Source organism: Mastigoproctus giganteus, chromosome 6, assembly GCF_048544385.1.
Source record: "Mastigoproctus giganteus isolate SK-2022 chromosome 6, ASM4854438v1, whole genome shotgun sequence".
Lineage (NCBI taxonomy): Eukaryota > Metazoa > Arthropoda > Arachnida > Uropygi > Thelyphonidae > Mastigoproctus > Mastigoproctus giganteus.
Window position 1 is genome coordinate 6488269 of NC_143580.1, and position 18599 is coordinate 6506867.

Genomic DNA, 18599 nt, shown 5'->3' on the forward strand with positions numbered 1-18599 from the left:
GCCAGGGAAGGTCATGGGGTTTTGTCAATGATATATAGGAATTTTGCTAGCAGGGAAAAGGAGGTGATTATCCCTCTGTATAAGGCAATGGTCAGGCCACGCCTTGAGTACTGCGTACAGGTCTGGAGGCCTCATTTTAGGAAGGATGTAGATTTACTTGAGCGTGTACAGAGAAGGGCAACAAGATTGGTGAGGGGAATGAAGGGATCCTCTTACCAAGAGAGGCTTAAGTTCCGCAAATTGCAGTGGCTGGAGACTAGGCACCTGCGCGGTGATCTGATTGAGGTATATAAGGCCTTGAATGGGTTGAGCACACTGAATTCTGATGGGATCCTTCCACTTGTTCAGATTACGAACCTAAGGGGGCATAAATTCAAATTAATAAAAGACAGATGTAGAATAGATGTGCGGAAATTTGCCTTTAGCCAGCGAGTGGTTAATTGCTGGAACAAACTTCCATCTGTCGTTGTGGAAGTTGATAGGTTGAATAAATTTAAGGAGGAACTGGACAGGCAAGTGGAGAGAATGGTGTGATTTTTTTTTTTTTTTTTTTTTGTTGGCTGATGCTGCATAAGCTCATACATTTGCTTTCTTGCATCACATGCCACTACTACTACTACTACTACTTGTTTTCATCAACAGTACTTATATCTGAGCATGTTTAAGATAAACTTTAATTTCATAGAAAAATATTTTTTTCATTATAAGCACGATGCTGTCCCTTGCCTTTCATCTTTATCGTTTTTTAGGTGCTTAGGCATATATTGTTTTCACCATGTCCGTCCATCTGTCTGTCCATCATCGACTTGTAACAACTCAACTCCCATGGATTGATTTTCATGAAATTTTATATTTAGTTCATATAGAAAGATCAGCCAAGCCATCCCAAATTTCATTAAAATTGAAGAAATAGAAATCTGGCAATTTTTATTCCTTTTTCTGCACATGCTTTGTGTGTATTGTTATGCAAGACTCATGAACCTGGTATTGTTTGCAGAGAGAAACAAATACATACAGAAAACAAAAAAAAAAGGATGCAGGAGGTGAGTAATAAATATTAGACAGTTCCAATTAAACTGAGCAGCTGTTTCAAGAATAAAAAATTACAGAGTTTTAAGTGTTCTACAAAGTTATAATCTTAGTAATTAATTGATAACTAAATTTATTTTTCATTTCAGTTAATCACAGAAAAAGAAAAAAAATTCAATTTAATAAAAAATAGAATGTTACTGAAATATAATGCACTGTGTACATTATCTAACTTGTAATGGAAGTATGTTATTGGATGGTTAGATATTTCTTAATAAGAAAAAGTTCAATCAATGTCACATTTTCAGTGTGTTTTATTAGTCCGTGGAAATCTTTTAAGAGCAATCATAGCCTCTCCTGTCCCCCCCACCCACAGAAATTTGTTTGCACAAATAAATACACATTTCACGGATTACTACAGAATGAAAGGCAGATCTAGGTCAAATTTTCAACCTCTGTTCTGTTGGTCCTTGATAAAATTTTAGGTCCAATTATGATTTCACAGCCCTCATTCCCTCCACTCCAAAAAAAATCAGCATAAATGAAAGTAGGATTTTGCTTTAATTTATAAGAAAATGCAAGTTGCTACCAAATTTTCGACATATATTTTGTTGGCCCCTGGAATGGTTTTAAGTTCGATTCTGATTTCATACCATTCTGTCCCCAATTTTCCTTACAAAATTATTACTATAAATTTGGAACAGAACTTTGATTCAAAATTTAAATGCTTACTTACAATATTTTATGAATCCTTGTAAAAAATTTTAATGTTGATGAACTGACTTATTTTGTTTCAAATCATGAAATATTTCTATTCGTTAACATGCCTGAAATATAACACACCGCATACACTAACTAACTTGTTTATATAAAATATGCAAGCAAAGGGTAATATTACAGAAATGATAAATATATATATTTTACACTATGCATATTGATATTTAAAAGAATTTTTTTTTTATAAAATATCAACAAAAAGACATGTTTGCTGAGACTTATCTTGGCTAATGCATGCAAAAAAAAAAAAATAAAACGAAAATCCACTAGACGATTTCACCAACTCAATTAGACATTCATTGTCTCCCTTGCCAATCATTTAAGGATACTCAATCACTGTAGAAGTCTTCATAAAATCTAATAAAACTAAATGCCAGCCAAAATAACTCTCTTATTTCAGTTTACAAATATTCATGCCCTTCAAATGCATATTTTCATTGGTGTTTTCTAAAATATTCTTTAAAAGATCAACACAGTGTAGTTTAAAATACATATATTTGTAATTCATACATCATCACTCTTTGCCTCTGCATTTTATATGTTCTGAGACTATGTGTATCTTAGTCTCTGCATTTTATATGTTCTGAGACTAAGATACACATACTTGCTTTTCGTGCATGTTTGTTGTTTGTTTGTTATTTGGTTTTTAGGAGCATTAGCAACTAAGGCCATATTGCTCTGTGGATATGCGGTGGTCATTCCCTGACCTTTCCGCATCCCCCGTATTTGGTGGTCACGGGCTCGAACCTCGGTCTAATCAAGAAGCGTGTGCTACGCACTGCTGCCCCTGCCCACCTGGCTACGGAGGTGCCTTTTCATGCATGCACTCACTGCTATAGTCATGATGTTTTAGTAGTAGTAGAGGCATGTGATGCAAGAAAGTAAGCTTATATAGCATCAGCAAAAAAAAAAAAAAAAAAAAACCCCACCATTTCACAAATCCATTCCCGCTAAAAGTTTGTACAGTTCTTCCTTGAATAGTGTAAGTTATGCTGGCTTAAAACAAATTTCTGCACATCTATTCTACAACTGTCTTTCCTCAATTTGAATTTATGCCCCCTCAGGTTTGTAATCTGAGCAAGAGGAAGAATCCCATCACAATTGAGCCTGTTCAACCCGTTCAAGGCATTATACACCTCACAGGTGCCTAGTCTCCAGGTGCTGCAATTTGCAGAAATTAAACCTTTCTTTAAAATAATGTGCCATTATTTTCTTTCTACATGATGATATCTGAATAAAAGTTTTTTAAAAGTGAATAGTGAATTCTACCGAATGGTCCAAAGGTCACTAAATTTAAATGTTGCTGATTTTTTTTATAGGTTTAAAAAAAATGTGTGCAACAAGATAACAGTTCATTTTCATTTGAAAGATTTAGCTTACTGAAAAGACTGAGAGTTGAGTTTTGAGGACATTTTAGAATGGCTTCTCATAAATACCAGTATTACCTTCACTCTGCATACAACTTTCATGCTTTCGTATTTTACATGTAACTTCATTATTGTATACTTTCCTTAAAAGATTTATTTTTCCCCATTATTCCAATTTACAAAATATTACAAGTGTTATGAAATGTAAAAACAGATACCAGTTTATAGGTATTTGTAGGAAAAAAAATTATGAAACAATTTCATCATTAATTTGGTCCACTCTGTATATCAAAAATCACAGTGAGGAAGCAATTTTAAATCAACAGAATCTATAATAATATTTACACTACAAAAGTATTAAATCCTATTCAAAAAATTATATTTCATTAAATATAATAAAGGATTACTCAAGTGAGATTTGTGATATACACATTATGAGAATTAAAATACACTGAACATTGCAAATGTTCAGTGCGTAGTAAATGTATAACTAACCTGTAATAAATTCAAGGAGTGGTATTAATATTAACAAACAAACAGTGGTATTAATATTAATAATAATAAACAAACCAGCATCAAAAAAAAAAATTCTGACACCAGTTTGTAAACATCTAGTTATTAATACTAAAAAGTTTTTATGTGGATTTGATATTCTTGAATTATATTAATTTTACCTTATGACGATAATAATTCTGAAAAAGTTGATATAAGACTCCTCTTGTATTCTTTCCTTTAGCCTAAGATAAAAGAAAAATAGACACTAAAATCTAAACCTGCAAATACTTAAATAGCAAACTGAGCAATTTTCATATACAATGTATCATTTTCCAAAACTATGATAGCCAAAGACAGTTTATGCATCATATATATTCACTAAAATAAGCAAAAAAGTTATAAATGGCATAACAATAGCTAAGAGGTCAGTGCAAAAGTACAGAAGAACTTTAATAGCTCTTCAAATCCATGTCAACATCATCATCCAAATCTGTTATACACAGTGAGTGCATAGGTCACTATGACATAGTGGACATTGTGTTGAGGGTTAAGCAGCACCGGTGTTTGCCCACAACTCCACTATCAGTTCTCTTGTTTCCAGATACATTTCCCTGTAAATACCAGAAAGTGTAAGTTCATCATCATCAGCCATTTTCAATCCACTGCAGGATGAAGGCCTCTCCAGCAACTTTCCAGTTCCTTCTGTTTTGAGCACTGGCCATCCATTTACTACTCAAAAACTCATGAATTTCATCTATCCATCTCCGCCTTTGTCTTCCAGGTTTTCTTCTAGCTCCTCTTGGGTACCATTCTGTTATTTTCTTAGTCCATCTGTCATCATGTCTTCGAGCTATGTGTCCTGCCCAAGACCATTTTAGTTCCTTAGTTTTGATAAGAATGTCCTTTACTTGAGTTTCCTGCCTAATCCATGTGTTTCTCTTCTTATCTAACAGTCTGATTCCCAATATAATTCGTTCCATTCTTCGCTGTGTAGTTCTTAGCTTCTCTTCCATTCTTTTGGTGAGTGCCCAAGTTTCACTTCCATAAGTCATGGTGGGGAGTATACATTGATTCATTATTTTACGTTTCAGACAAACTGGGATATTGCTCTTCAGTATGTGATTATATTTCCTGAATGCTATCCATCCAAAATTTATTCTTCTCTTGACTTCCAGCCATTTATCATTATTACAGCTAATAACTTGTCCCAGATAAGTATATGACTCCACCTTTTCAATTACTGCTCCTTCAATCATTATTTCCCTTTCCGTGGCATACTTGTTCATCATTACTTTTGTTTTAGCCATATTCATCTTTAGTCCAAAATCCTTACTAACTATGCATAACTGATTAAGATTTTCCTCTAATTCTTTGGGATCGTGGCTTATGACCACAATGTCATCTGCAAATCGTAAATGGTTTAGGTACTCTCCGTTCACATTGACTCCTTTCTGCGACCAGTCTAATCTTCTCAAAGCTTCCTCAAGGGCAGCAGTAAACAGCTTCGGAGATATTGTGTCTCCTTGTCGAACTCCTTTCTCGATTTTAAATTTGCTACTGTCTTTGTCTAGTCTAATAAAGGATGTAGCACTCTCATATATTTTCTTCAAAATCATAATATATGGAGTATCTATGCCTTGTCTTTCCAGCGCCCGAAACATTGCCTTATGCTGTATGGAGTCAAATGCCTTTTCATAATCCACAAATGCCAGGCATAATGGTGTTTTATATTCATTTGCTTTCTCCATTAGCTGTGATATTACGTGAAGGTGATCCATAGTTGAGAATCCTGTCCTAAAGCCAGCTTGCTCTTTCGGTTGATTCTCATCAAGTATTCTTTCTAATCTGTTAGTAATGACCCTTGTGAACAACTTGTAGATATGGGATAACAAGCTAATTGGTCTATAATTTCCAATTTCTGATTTATCTCCTTTCTTATGCAGCAAAACTATGATTGCATTATTCCACTGCTTAGGCATCACACCTTTTCTAATGCACTTTGTGAAGAGCCTCGCCAGTTTTTGTGTTATGTCTCTTCCTCCCAATTTTAACAACTCTACAGTAACTTCATCTTCCCCTGGGGCTTTCCGCTTCTTCATTTTCTTCAATGCATGTTCTACCTCATCAGGAAGAATATCGGGTATGTCGTATGTGTTGCTACTTTGCAATCCATCTTCCCCACTGCTGGTATCGTTCCCTCGCTCCTTGTATAATTCTCTATAGTAGTCTTCTGCTATTTGAATTATGCCTTCTCTGCTGTTTATAAGTACACCATCGCTATTCTTCAGTTAATAACATGTTAATTTCATGTTATTACCCTAATGTAGGGTTCTGTTGTTCTTCTGGCTTCTTTGCCGGGTGGTCTGTGAATCTCCACATACTCCTGGTTTCTATCCACGGCATGGGGAGTTGGGCCAGGGAATCAAGAACCATTACTCTGGGTAAGCCACCCTGGAGTTGTCTGAGCTTCCCAGAGCCCTCTGTGGGAAGCTTAGGAGATCCCCAAGGGAAAAAAATTATTTAATAAAAATAAAATAATAATAAAAAATAAATAATAATAAAATAAATAAAAATAAAATAATAATAAAAAACAAATAATAATAAAATAATAATAAAAAATAAATAAAAATAAAATAATAATAAAAAATAAATAAAAATAAAATAATAATAAAATAATAATAAAAAATAAATAAAAATAAAATAATAATAAATATAAAATAATGCTGGTTACATCAGACCAAACTTTATCTGATTGATGTAGCCATAGGCAATTGAGCACATAGTGGTATACCTCGCAACAGTGGTTTCCAACAGATGTAAAAGATAAGCTATTATGTATGTAGCACACAATAGTAAGCAACCTCTGGAAGAAAAAAAAAAAATCCACCATTCATTACTGTTTATGGTACCAGAGTGTGTTTGAGGATTGAATATGTTCTGATGCCATGTACGGCGGTATCCTAATCCAACAAGCCCTCAAAACAGAGAATGCCAGACCAGGGAACTTCAGGGCCATGACTGGGTGTAGGTGGGAGGAGGGGGGGAACTTATGTTTGGGGTAAATTAAAGGATTTACTAACTGAGTGATGATATGGTTTTAATTGCTGATAGTACTTGTTTTGGTGCCTAAAAGCAGATTGAGGGAGAGGAATCGCAGGCCAGGAAACTTGAGGATTGAGGGGTCCAAATGAAGGTAAAATAGGATGGAGAATCTTACAAGTGCAGTCTAAAGGCGAGCATTTTCGAATTTTATGATGGGGAGGGGCAAACATTTCTGCTAAACATGGGGAGGGGGCAGTTGAATTTTGATAAGATTGCTGATGCACTGGAGGGGAAAATCAAGTTCAAATAGAGATTTTCAGGGATGGGGATCTTTTGGTGGGCTTGTTTTCATTAAAGGGGTTAGAGGGAGAGAAGTTACAGGCTATTTAAGGAGAGGACACAGCTTCCATAAGCACAATAAGTGGGGGTAATACAAACAGGCCTTTAAAAAGAAGTGAGGACTCACTACAATTAAAGCTATTTATGAAATACTCAATACTAAAGAAGTGAATATACACACTTTCATACAGTTTCTATATATATATATATATGGAGAAAAAAATTCTTCCTGGTACATACAGGCTAATTTATTTGTGTGGAAATTAAATTACAGTTGTAACTCCTGCTATGGTTTGAACAGACTCTGTTGGCAAACAATTGAAGCAGAGAGAGGGTAGAAAGAGTGAGCAAGTAGGTTCAGATGAACTAAGAGAGTCCCAGTAGGTGAAGGGAGAAAGATGGGTACCCTCTCTTGAGTGGGCCCTACCACTCAAAGGAGGAGGGAGATGAAGTGCTAGGGAAAGAGAGCCTCAGATGGGAAGAATAACAAGTTTCATGGTTGACCTTTGAGTGTGGGGGTCAGAAGAGTCAATAGCCAGCAGATTGCTGTCTGAAAAATCTCACACCAGACAGGTCAGCAGGGCCAACCCATAAGATGGCTGGCTTGTTCCTAGGCCACTGCGACATAGTGTGGATATATTGTGTATAACTGTGAGTGTTGCCACTGGTCACTCACAAAACTGCTGGTCACTATGACAGTACATCAGTCCCAGACTATCAGTTTTCTAGTCAATATTTTTCTCTATGCAATCCTATTTCCTGTTACATCTTTAGCAACCAAGCCAAAGTAAGCATTAATGGTAATTGGTTCTATATTCTCAGAACTAATTACCATTAATTTTTGCTACAAATACTTGTTTAGTTAATCTCAGTTCTCTCAACCTTCCTACATGTCCACAACTTCACTTTTTATTGGATATTTGTTTCCCCAAGATAATTTCTTATTTCTTCATTTCTAATATAGTCTTGCCGCTGCTTCATCTTTCAGTTACACATTTATTTTTCTTAAAATTCTTATTTATGAAGATTATAATTTTTGATTACTTCCTTTATTTCTTACCCAGCTTTCAGGTTGACACAAGCTTACAAACTGTCATAAACAGCTATTTTTTTCTTTTTGATAATTTCTCTTTTTCTCAAAATGAACTTTGGTTTCTACTTTACTTACTGTTAATTTCCATGTTTAATTTTCCACTTTTGTTTACCAAGTTTAAAGACTGTTTCTAGGTACCATTCAAAATTGCTAACTTTTACTGATTTTTAGTTATTCAATCTATATTCTAAATATAGACTGAATCCAATTTTTTTATCCATTACACTAAATAAGTTACGTTGTTTCATTATATGGTCCATTGAAATTATAATTTTAATTTATTACATCCTGAAATAACTGTTGTATATTTTGATACACCTAACTGCAACAAAATTATACATGTGCAATTACTCTTTCTACTGTATATTGCCAAATTAGTGTTACATGGCAATCTCTGCAAATCAATTGTAAATATCTTGCAAAGTCATCAATACATTCTTGTCTTTTCATTGCTTACTCATTTTGTACACATATTTACTGTGTAATACAAGCAGATGAAAATAAGGCCATTGTAAATATTTCACAAGTGGAACCCATATTGTACTGTGATGTAACCTTAGGCACATATGATAATTTGCACTTTAGTTTATAAATAAAACACTTCAAGCTTATGGTTGTTCCAGTGCATCTTCTAAATTAATAAACAGATAATAACAATAATAATAAAATTAAGAGATGAAAATTGTGCAGCCCTACCTCAAACCAAGTTTAAACCTTAAACCATTTTCAATGCTTACTTCAATCCTCATTGCAGATTTCACACTTTTACACAAATGTTTTATTCCCCATAAAAAATTATTCTTGATGCAATAATTTTAATACATTTGAAATATCATCAAATCCTAAATACAAGTTCTTGTTATGATCCCATGTTTTTTTTATAACTTGTCTTAGTACATATATAAGTCTCTGCATCCCCTCTATTTGGCATAAAACATGACTGTTCTTCCTTAAGGTTACATTCAACAATACTTCTAATGCTCTTTTCTAAAATATTTACACAGATTAGGTTTTACCTGATACACAAAGGAGTAGATTTCCTCTGCATTTCTTTACTTGATATTTCCCATGATATTTTTTATCTCAGTAATAGGGATTGTATCCAAAATTTCTCTGATTTCAATCTTTTCCTCATTTTCAGTGAGGTCTTTAGCTCCTTTGTTTAACAAACAATCAGTATATTTACTCTGTACTTCTAAATATATTTCTTTTCCATTTTAATGTTTAGTTTTATCTTTTAATTACCCATATCACTTCTGATTACCTTAGTTATGGTCTCCCCACCCCCTCACCCTGTGTTTAGCTTTTAACTAAATGTAAAAATATTTTCCTACCTTCCTAATACTTGTTTTGCATATCTTTCCTAAACTCTTCCCAAGATTTTATTTTAGCCTGTTAAACATAATTAGTCCTCTTATACTTTCATTATATTTTGCTGTATTCCAATAAGGATTTATTAGCTTTATTCAACAAACATTTCTTATAGTAATTTTATTTTCTCTAACTGCCTCTTTAACTACTTGGGCCCACTATACCATTCTCTTTTGCTTCTACTAAAGTTTTCTTAAATTTTTGCCATTCTTAATATAAAATCAGTATCAAACATGTCATTTAACTTTTAAGCAAGAAGATTTTTTATTCAATGGTTATTGGCAAATCTGAGATGCTTCCTGAATTTTGCTAATTTTAATACTTTTTTTTTTACCACTTATTTTGATACCACTTATTTAATTTTTAAATTTTTATAGAATGGCAGTCATTTACAATCTCAAATATCCTATATACCCTTTTGTTTCAAATTCAGTCTATTCTTTTATCTTTAATTAGTTGATCCTTTTCTAAAATGAATCACTCATAGTTAATTATGCTTTTCTTGTTTCTATTATGCTCCTTCACAAAAACTAGAGAGCATCTTTGTGCTGAAATACCGTGTTTCCAATTAAGAGTGCATGGCTTGCTAAAATTCTAGTAGCATTTTACCATTATTGTTAGGTTTATCTTTATTTCCAAATTCTCCATCAATATAATGCTTTTTTTGTTATTAGCTTCTACTGATTTTTCTAAGATGTAAAAGAAACTGTTGCTTGTTATTTCTGACATAAGGGTTGCTTAGGCCATATTGCACCTATCAACAATATGAAGGATATACATGGTCATGAAGGGAAGAACTCTTTTATTTCATTGTTTCTTCTGCCTTGAACCTGGGCCACACATGCAAAGACAAATTTCATCATCCAAATTTCATTTTAAATTTTACCTGGATTATTCTGCTGGATAACACTTCCCAGTAATTAAAAGTTCTTTTCAATCTACTCCTAAAAACCAGTGCTACACTTTCCTTACAGAATAGATTAATTTATAATTATTGTTAGCTGCAGCCCTAACCACCGACTAATTCCCTATATTCATTCCTTTGGTTTCTGTAGTAAATTAACTTGCTGGTTAATCCAGTAACAAATTTAGCCTTATGTTTTTGTTTCCTGACAAGAGCACAGTAGGAACCTTGTTGATGAAGATGATTTCCAAGCTAGTTGAGTCTCAACTGTTTCATCCTACCAGAGTAATGTGGTTTTGGTCTATACTTTATCTAATTTGGTCAGCTTTGTCCTATATTGACAGTCCATGCTCTTTCACAGTAGTCATATAACTGGTTTCCCACTAACAGATTATACTAGAGAGAGTGTTTTACTGAGAAGATGAGACGTAGACAATGATTAAGAATCACAGTCTATTTTCCACAAGCACATTTAAGATGTGGTGGTCTCCTCCTAGTAGACAGCTTCAAACCTTTTAGTAACCACAGATCCACATGATACCATAAGATATGGGAGTATATGAACAGTCAATTTATTTATTCTTTTAAATTTAAATCTGAATCATTCTTACTGGAAGTTTGATTTTGATTTGGTTTTTAATGGCACACTGGCAGCCAAGGCCATCTTACTGGAAGTAAAATTATGATGATAAAATTATCAATATTATTATATATATAAAAATAATTAGATAGCATGAATCAGAGCTGTACTGCTCAATATTTTACTAATGTAAAAATAATAGATGATAAAAATCTGTCAACGTTAAGTTCTACAATAACAATAACAAGTTCTACAAGAACAATAAGTTTTATATTATTTTCCTGGTCAAAAGAGGAGGAAAAACGTCCAGGAACTGTTAAGATATAGTAATGTGATTTTAATGACATGTATCACATTTGAGTTACATGATATGTAACGCAAATGAGAGTTATATGATCCTTATTTCCTAATGACATGTATCATGTTTTGCCTATTTACACTTCTTTTAACTGCCTTTATGCTATTGAGAACAATATTCTGTGAATATTGCCAGCAGTCACTTACATCAAATGAGATGCAAAAAAAATGTGGATAATCGGCATGCTAGCCATAACAATGCCATAATTTTAGTTTTCACAAAGGGCTTAAATCACTACTGTACAAACATTTTGTGCAGAGTGAAGCTGGTTGGGTTGTTTAGATTTTGCACAAGGAAACCAAGGCCATTTGTCACAATGGCACATCAAACACCAGAAAAAAATCAACCCTCCCCTTACTTTTATATCATACAGTATTTGTGAACCCAGCATGCAACACATCTTTTTTTTTTTTTTAACAGTATACAATTCAGCTATGGTGTAATAAAAATCCATGAAATTTCATCCCACTGAGAAATATATATATATATATATATTATTTTATCTTTCTATTGTGGTTTATTGTGTTTATTTTCTTAATTACGTGTGTTTTCTACTCATAGGTATTATGGTTAATACATTACTGGTCTTTAAGCTAGCCTAAACTCGGTTATCTGGCATTTAAGATAACCGAGTTTAGGCTAGCTTAAAGACCAGTAATGTATTAACCATAACACCTATGAGTAGAAAACACACGTAATTAAGAAAATAAACACAATAAACCACAATAGAAAGATAAAATAATAATATGTACTCTGTTCGTACCCGGGCATTGCTAAAACAGCTACCGGGACAACAGAAAAATCTAGAAATAATTTAAGGAAAACCACTATAAAAGTATATTAAAAGTATATATATATATATATATATATATTATTCTTTAGTAATATGATAATTTATGTTGTATTTTACTTTTAATATACTTTTATAGTGGTTTTCCTTAAATTATTTCTAGATTTTTCTGTTGTATAGGCTAGCCGAGTTTAGGCTAGCTTAAAGACCAGTAATGTATTAACCATAATACCTATGAGTAGAAAACACCAGTAATTAAGAAAATAAACACAATAAACCACAATAGAAAGATAAAATAATTATATATATATATATATATATATATTTTATGGGTAATATATATAGAGTGGATTCCGGTTATTTGGGCCACCAGTAAATCAGGGCAGCCATTTATTTGGGACAAGTCTTAAAGAACAGAACCCAATTGAGAAAATTGCCAGGGTTTATTTCGCTTAATTGGGACAACATGCCGTTTAATCAGGACAGGAGACCGCAGCACTGGAGATTACCCTACGATTGTCTCCGACCAAACCACGTGGTTCAGTCAGATTTCTGGAGGTCACAACCATAAAACAATAAAAACAAGTGTCACCTGTTTATTAGGCTTTTCTGTTAGTGCAATGTTTGTTTTTTTTTTTTTTTTTTTAGGATCATTAGCAACTAAGGCCATATTGCTTCGGGGATATGCAGTGGTCATTCCCTGACCTTTCCGCATCCTCCATATGCACCGCCGCTCCTGCCCACCTTGGCTACGAAGGGCCTCCTGTTAGTGCAATCTATTATAAATGAATAGTAAACTCGATCTTATTGAATTTGCGATAATACCGACAGCTGGAATTCTGTGGGTTATTATGGTGAAATGTGCGTACACTTCCATGAAATCTTCAACCATATAAAAAAAATTTATTTTCTGAATCTTCTCTTCATTCCTATTTTTAAAGCTTCATAATTTGTTACTCTATTCTCACTTGCACTAATGTGTTACTTGCAATTTATGTGTGCTATGTTCTTTGTTATTGATTGCTTATCTTTTTACTGTTTTAAATTTTAACCCCCACCCACAAATGTCAACTAGTTAGTATGTACATATTAATTATTCTGATTATCACATATATCTTCCAATTTTCACGTATCATTTAACTTTTTAATTGGTAAGGCAAAAGGTTAAATTTGTGCTTAATATATCTTTACCTTTATAGCCTGTGCATAATATTCCTCCTATTTTCACTAATTAGAATCACTGTTTAATAGAATTAAAATTCAATTCACAAAAGTGATCACAATGACCGGTGCTTACTACACATCGTATAGTGAATGGTACTTTACTATGGTGAGTCCATTGTAACATGGTTTGATTGTATACTGAACCAATTGTAAAGCGGGGGGTCCACTGTATTTTTAACTATTTACATGAAACTTCGCATAATCGGGGCAAATTGGGCAGCCACTTAATCGGGCCAAAATTCACTAGTCCCGATGTGTCCCAAATAACCAGAATTGACTGTATTTCTCAACAGGTTAGTAACTGGAATTGAATCCAGTTATATTATATTGGCAGTAAACTTTGGATGTGGATCAGGAACTGAGCACATCATTTACGAAAATGACTGGTTTACAAAAAAGAACAAGAAGAAAAAAAAAAAAGATACCAACAAGTCAATCTGAATAAGATTCCAAACATTTTGTGCTGAATATGTGCTAAATTATGACGAAAGATGCAAAAGTTACAGTAAAGTTCAGGGCCTGCTCATTAGCCTAAACTACACCATATTATCTTTTTTTTTTTATACTTGCATAAATATATTTTTGCATTACTAAGTAAAAATGTTAAGAGATAAATTTTTATTCATTTTATCTTATATTTAGGGATTTCATATAAAAGTAAGTGGCTTTCAATAAAATGTCATAGCATATCATGTCACTAAATAAAATGTATGAAGGGCATGATATTTGTCAGAGAGGAGAAGAAATATCTATAAAGAAAAAAACAAGACTGCATAGAAAGTCATTAGAATTTTTTTTTTTTATTGGTTTTTTTATTGGTTTTTTATTAGTTTTTTTTTTATTGGGGAATATTACTTAAGATATTTGGGCAGGGGAGGTTGTCTGAGTATTCTGCTGTACTAAGGCAACCTGATGTTTCACGATGCATCTGTTTACATCAGGCAACCTGATATAAACAGGTGCATGTATACTTCCATGTACACCAATGCTAGGAGTATAGTTAATAAATTCGATGAGCTTGAAGTGCTAGTCAAGACATCAAAGGCAGATATTATTGGGATATCAGAGACATGGTGTCACACAGAAGCAGTGCAGAACTGGAATTTGGAGAGTACAATGTGCACAGAAAGGATAGACAGGACAGGAAGGGAGGAGGGGTTATGCTGTTAGTTAAGAAACACATAAAATCTAAGGAAGTGCATCCAATTGATGTGGGTGGACAATGCAATGTTGAGTCTGTTTGGTGTGACATAAGCACTGGGAAAGGAAAAATGAGAGTAGGTGTGTGTTATAGGCCTAATGAATCTGATGAGTATAATAAGCAATTGTGCAGAGAAACAGAGTGGGCCAGTAAATTAGAGTGTCTTATAATGGTGGATTTTAATTTCCCGGATATTGACTGGAATTTGTGGGTTGGTCACTCACACACTAGCAAGGCTTTTGTAGATTTATTGGATGATTGTTTTCTACAGTAGCATGTTCAGGAAGCAAGAGGGTATAATACTCTTGATCTGATTATCGGTAGTGATTCTTCATGCATTAAGAATCTGCAGATAAATGAACCACTAGGTGGCAGTGATCACAGTGTGTTGAAGTGGGATTTACTCAAGGAGGTAACTACCATCAGGGGTAAAGGGAAGGGTTTTTGCTTTCGTAAAGGCGATTACGATGGTCTGAGACAGTATTTGAATTCTATATAGTGGGACCAACTGATGATGTTACCAACATGAAATTCAAAATGGGAAGCATTCAAAGAATTAATCTCGGAAGCTACTAGGCTTTTCATACCAACTAAGAAATATTGTTCAAGATTTAGGCCTAAATGGATGTCAGATGAACTAATTAGACATGTGACAGAGAAAAAAATGCATGGGATACATATAAATTAACATGTGACACAGAAGCCTATGATAGATATAAGCTGGTCTGTAACCAAGTTACAAAGGAGGTTAGGCAGGCGAAGGCAGATTACAAGAAATCTTTGGCAAAGGATGAAAAGAAAAACAGCAAAGAGTTCTTTACTTATGTAAACTCTAGAAGGAAGGGGATGAATCAGACTAGTCCACTTGATATCGATGGTTCAACTGTTGATGATCCTGCTCAGGTAGCTAACAAACTAAATTAATATTTTGCATCGACATTCACACATAAGGAGGGGAATGCCAGAGGTGTATCCAACTCTGGCAGTAAGCTAGATAATCTTGTAATAACTGAGAGTAAAGTGGAGGAGAATTTGTTGAAGATAAACACAATAAAGGCACCTGGGGTGGATGGAATCTATCCAGTTATATTAAAGGAGGTGGCAAAGGAAGTAAGCAAACCCTTAGCCATAATTATGAGAGCTTCCTTGGACTCAAGGGAGGTATCCATGGACTGGAGATGTGCAAATGTGACCCCAATCCACAAAGGGGGATCAAAGGGAGACACAGGTAATTACAGACCTGTTAGTTTAACTTCTGTTCCAGGGAAATTAATGGAGGCACTAGTTAAAGAAGCACTGCAGGATCATCTAGACAAGACTTCAGTTATAGCTCAGACACAGCATGGTTTTGTTAAGGGGAAGTCTTGCCTGACCAACTTGATTGGATACTATGATGCAGTCACAAAGAAAATGGATGCAAAGAATACCTTTGATATCATATATTTGGATTGATGATTGATTGATTGATTTGGTAGTTGTTGGCGCATCGGCTTCTGTGGCCATATTGCACCTCCCAAGGTTTTTTACAGTACTTTGATCCAAGCCCGAGGCGGGAATCGAACCCGCGACCTTTGGGTTGCCGGGTAGGTACTTTACCCACTCGGCTAGCCCGGTCGGCTTATATATTTGGATCTTAGAAAAGCCTTTGATACTGTTGCATATGGAAGACTGCTGCACAAATTGGAGCAGGTGGCATTGGAGGCAAATTGCTGCTATAGATAAAGGGATGGTTGAGTGGGAGAAGACAGAGAGTGGTAATCAATGGACAGTGCTTTTCATGGACTAATGTTATTAGTGTAGTCCCTCAGGGTTCAATGTTGGGTCCATTGTTGTTTTCCGTATTTATAAATGATATTAATGATGGTATATCAGGCTTAATGTCCAAGTTTGCAGATGATATGAAGGTTGGCAGGGTTGTTAATGACAATAATGACAGTACATTGCTGCAACAGGATCTAGAAAAGTTGAGCAGATGGGCTGAGAGGTGGAAAATGAAGATTAACATTGACAAATGTAAAGTACTACATATGAGAAGCAGTAATCCCATAGTAACGTATCAACTCTGTGGTACCAGACTGACAGTGGTAGAGAATGAAAAGGACCTGGGGGTAATTGTGCAGGCAGATATGAAGTTTTCTGAGCAGTGCAGACAGTCTGCAAGAGTAGTTCATGGTGTCTTGTCAATGATATACAGGAATTTTTCTAGCAGGGATAAGGAGGTGATTATCCCCTTCTATAAGGCAATGGTCAGGCCACACCTTGAGTACTATATACAGGTCTGGAGGCCTCCTTTTAAGAAGGATGTAGAGCTGTTGGAATGAGTACAGAGAAGGGCAACAAGATTAGTGAATGGAACAAAGGGTTGCTGTTACGAAGAAAGACTTAAGTTTTGCAAATTACAGTGTCTGGAGACTAGGCACCTGCGAGGTTTGGTTTAGTTTTTTATGGCGCATTGGCAGCTAAAGCCATAATGCGCCAAGTCAAGTTTAAAACGTTACTAAACATTTTGGTAGCCAAGGCTACCACGTTGAGCAATTAATTTTAATGTAAAAAAAAGGTACAATTAAAAGCATAAAAGGTATAAAAGCTTAGATCTTTGTATAAAAATTAAAAGATTCTAAAAAATTAAAGACGTCGGACATATTGTCTCTGTCACCTATAATCTGACTGAGTGTAAATGGCTCAGTCAAATTATTAAAAGCGGTAAAATACAAGCGTCATGCTTCTCTAAAAACAGGACATTCTATTAAAATATGACTAACGGTTAAAATAACATTACACATCTCGCACATAGGTGGGTCATCCGCCCACAGCAAGAAGGAATGGGTTAGATGACTATGACTTATGCGGAGCCAAGCAAGAACAACTTCCTCTCTTCGGACCCTGCGTAAACTGGACTGCCATTGCATAATTACAGGCTTAATGTGATATAGCTTATTTGTGGCCTGTCCGTGCCAAGAATCTTGCCATTGGGAAAGTAATTTAGAACGTATTATTTGCCTGTAGTCTGTATAGGGGACTGACAGGCAATGATTATCCAGGAAAATGGCTGATTTGGCAGCGGCATCAGCCGATTCATTTCCCCGGATCCCAATGTGGCTTGGGATCCAGCAAAAGCGAATATCGAATTCTAGTTTCACGAGAGAAAAAAGAATCTATCGGATCCTGGACAGGATCGGATGAGGGTTAAAACTCACCGATACCAGAGCCTGTAACACGCTCGATGAATCGCAATAAATCATATACCTCTGGTAGTCGCGATTTTTAATGTGATCTAGGGCTGTTTGTATTGCATGCAACTCTCTGCAGTATAAATGCTAGTTTCTTGTGGGATCCTATAGGATAATGTTTTGTGAGGGAACACAACTGCAGATCCCACATAAGATTCTAACTTTGAGCCATCTGTGTAGACTGGCAGAAAGTCAGAATACTGCTGTCTATGTGATGCAAAGAGTTGCTGGTAGATAGATGGCGGTGTGGTAGCCTTCTCCCAGATCTTAAAGGAGAAGTCGCAAGTTGGAAAATAAGCATGCCAGGGTGGAAAGAATTGCCTTGGTGACTGGGCAACGTTGTCTACCGTCAAGTTTAGCTCATTCAGCAGCCCTTGAATGCGAATACCAAAAGGTTTGTTGGCAGTCCGACGGGTGTTGTAGAGGTTTTCCCAGCGCGGCTCAAAAACGGATGGCCACGTGGGATGATCGGGCAGGGATTTTAATTTGAAGGCATACTGTAAGGACAACTGCTTACGTCGAAGAGACAGAGATGGTTCATTTGCTTCAACGTAAAGGCTTTGGACAGGAGATGTGCGAAATGCTCCAGTGGCTGTCCGGATGGCTTTATGGTGGATTGGATCTAACCACTGAAGTGCACTATCTCTAGCAGACCCATAGTCAAGTTTGGAACGGACAAGTGCCCGGTAGAGACGAAGAAGGGCAGCACGATCTGCGCCCCATGAGGTTGCCGAAAGGGCACGAAGGATGTTAAGCCCTTTGACACATCTTGTCCTCAGCTGAAGAATATGTTGTAAAA

At 35.2% G+C, this 18599-nt stretch overlaps 1 protein-coding gene across 1 annotated transcript in view; it reads right to left on the minus strand.

The window, feature by feature from the left end:
* Positions 1 to 18599, minus strand: part of LOC150083867 (leucine-rich PPR motif-containing protein, mitochondrial-like) — a 314087-nt gene that overhangs the window by 151599 nt on the left and 143889 nt on the right. Inside the window, exon 21 of the mRNA XM_090375475.1 lies at positions 3848 to 3910. Coding sequence (XP_090231601.1) covers positions 3848 to 3910 — 63 coding nt within the window. The remainder of the gene's footprint in view (positions 1 to 3847; positions 3911 to 18599) is intronic.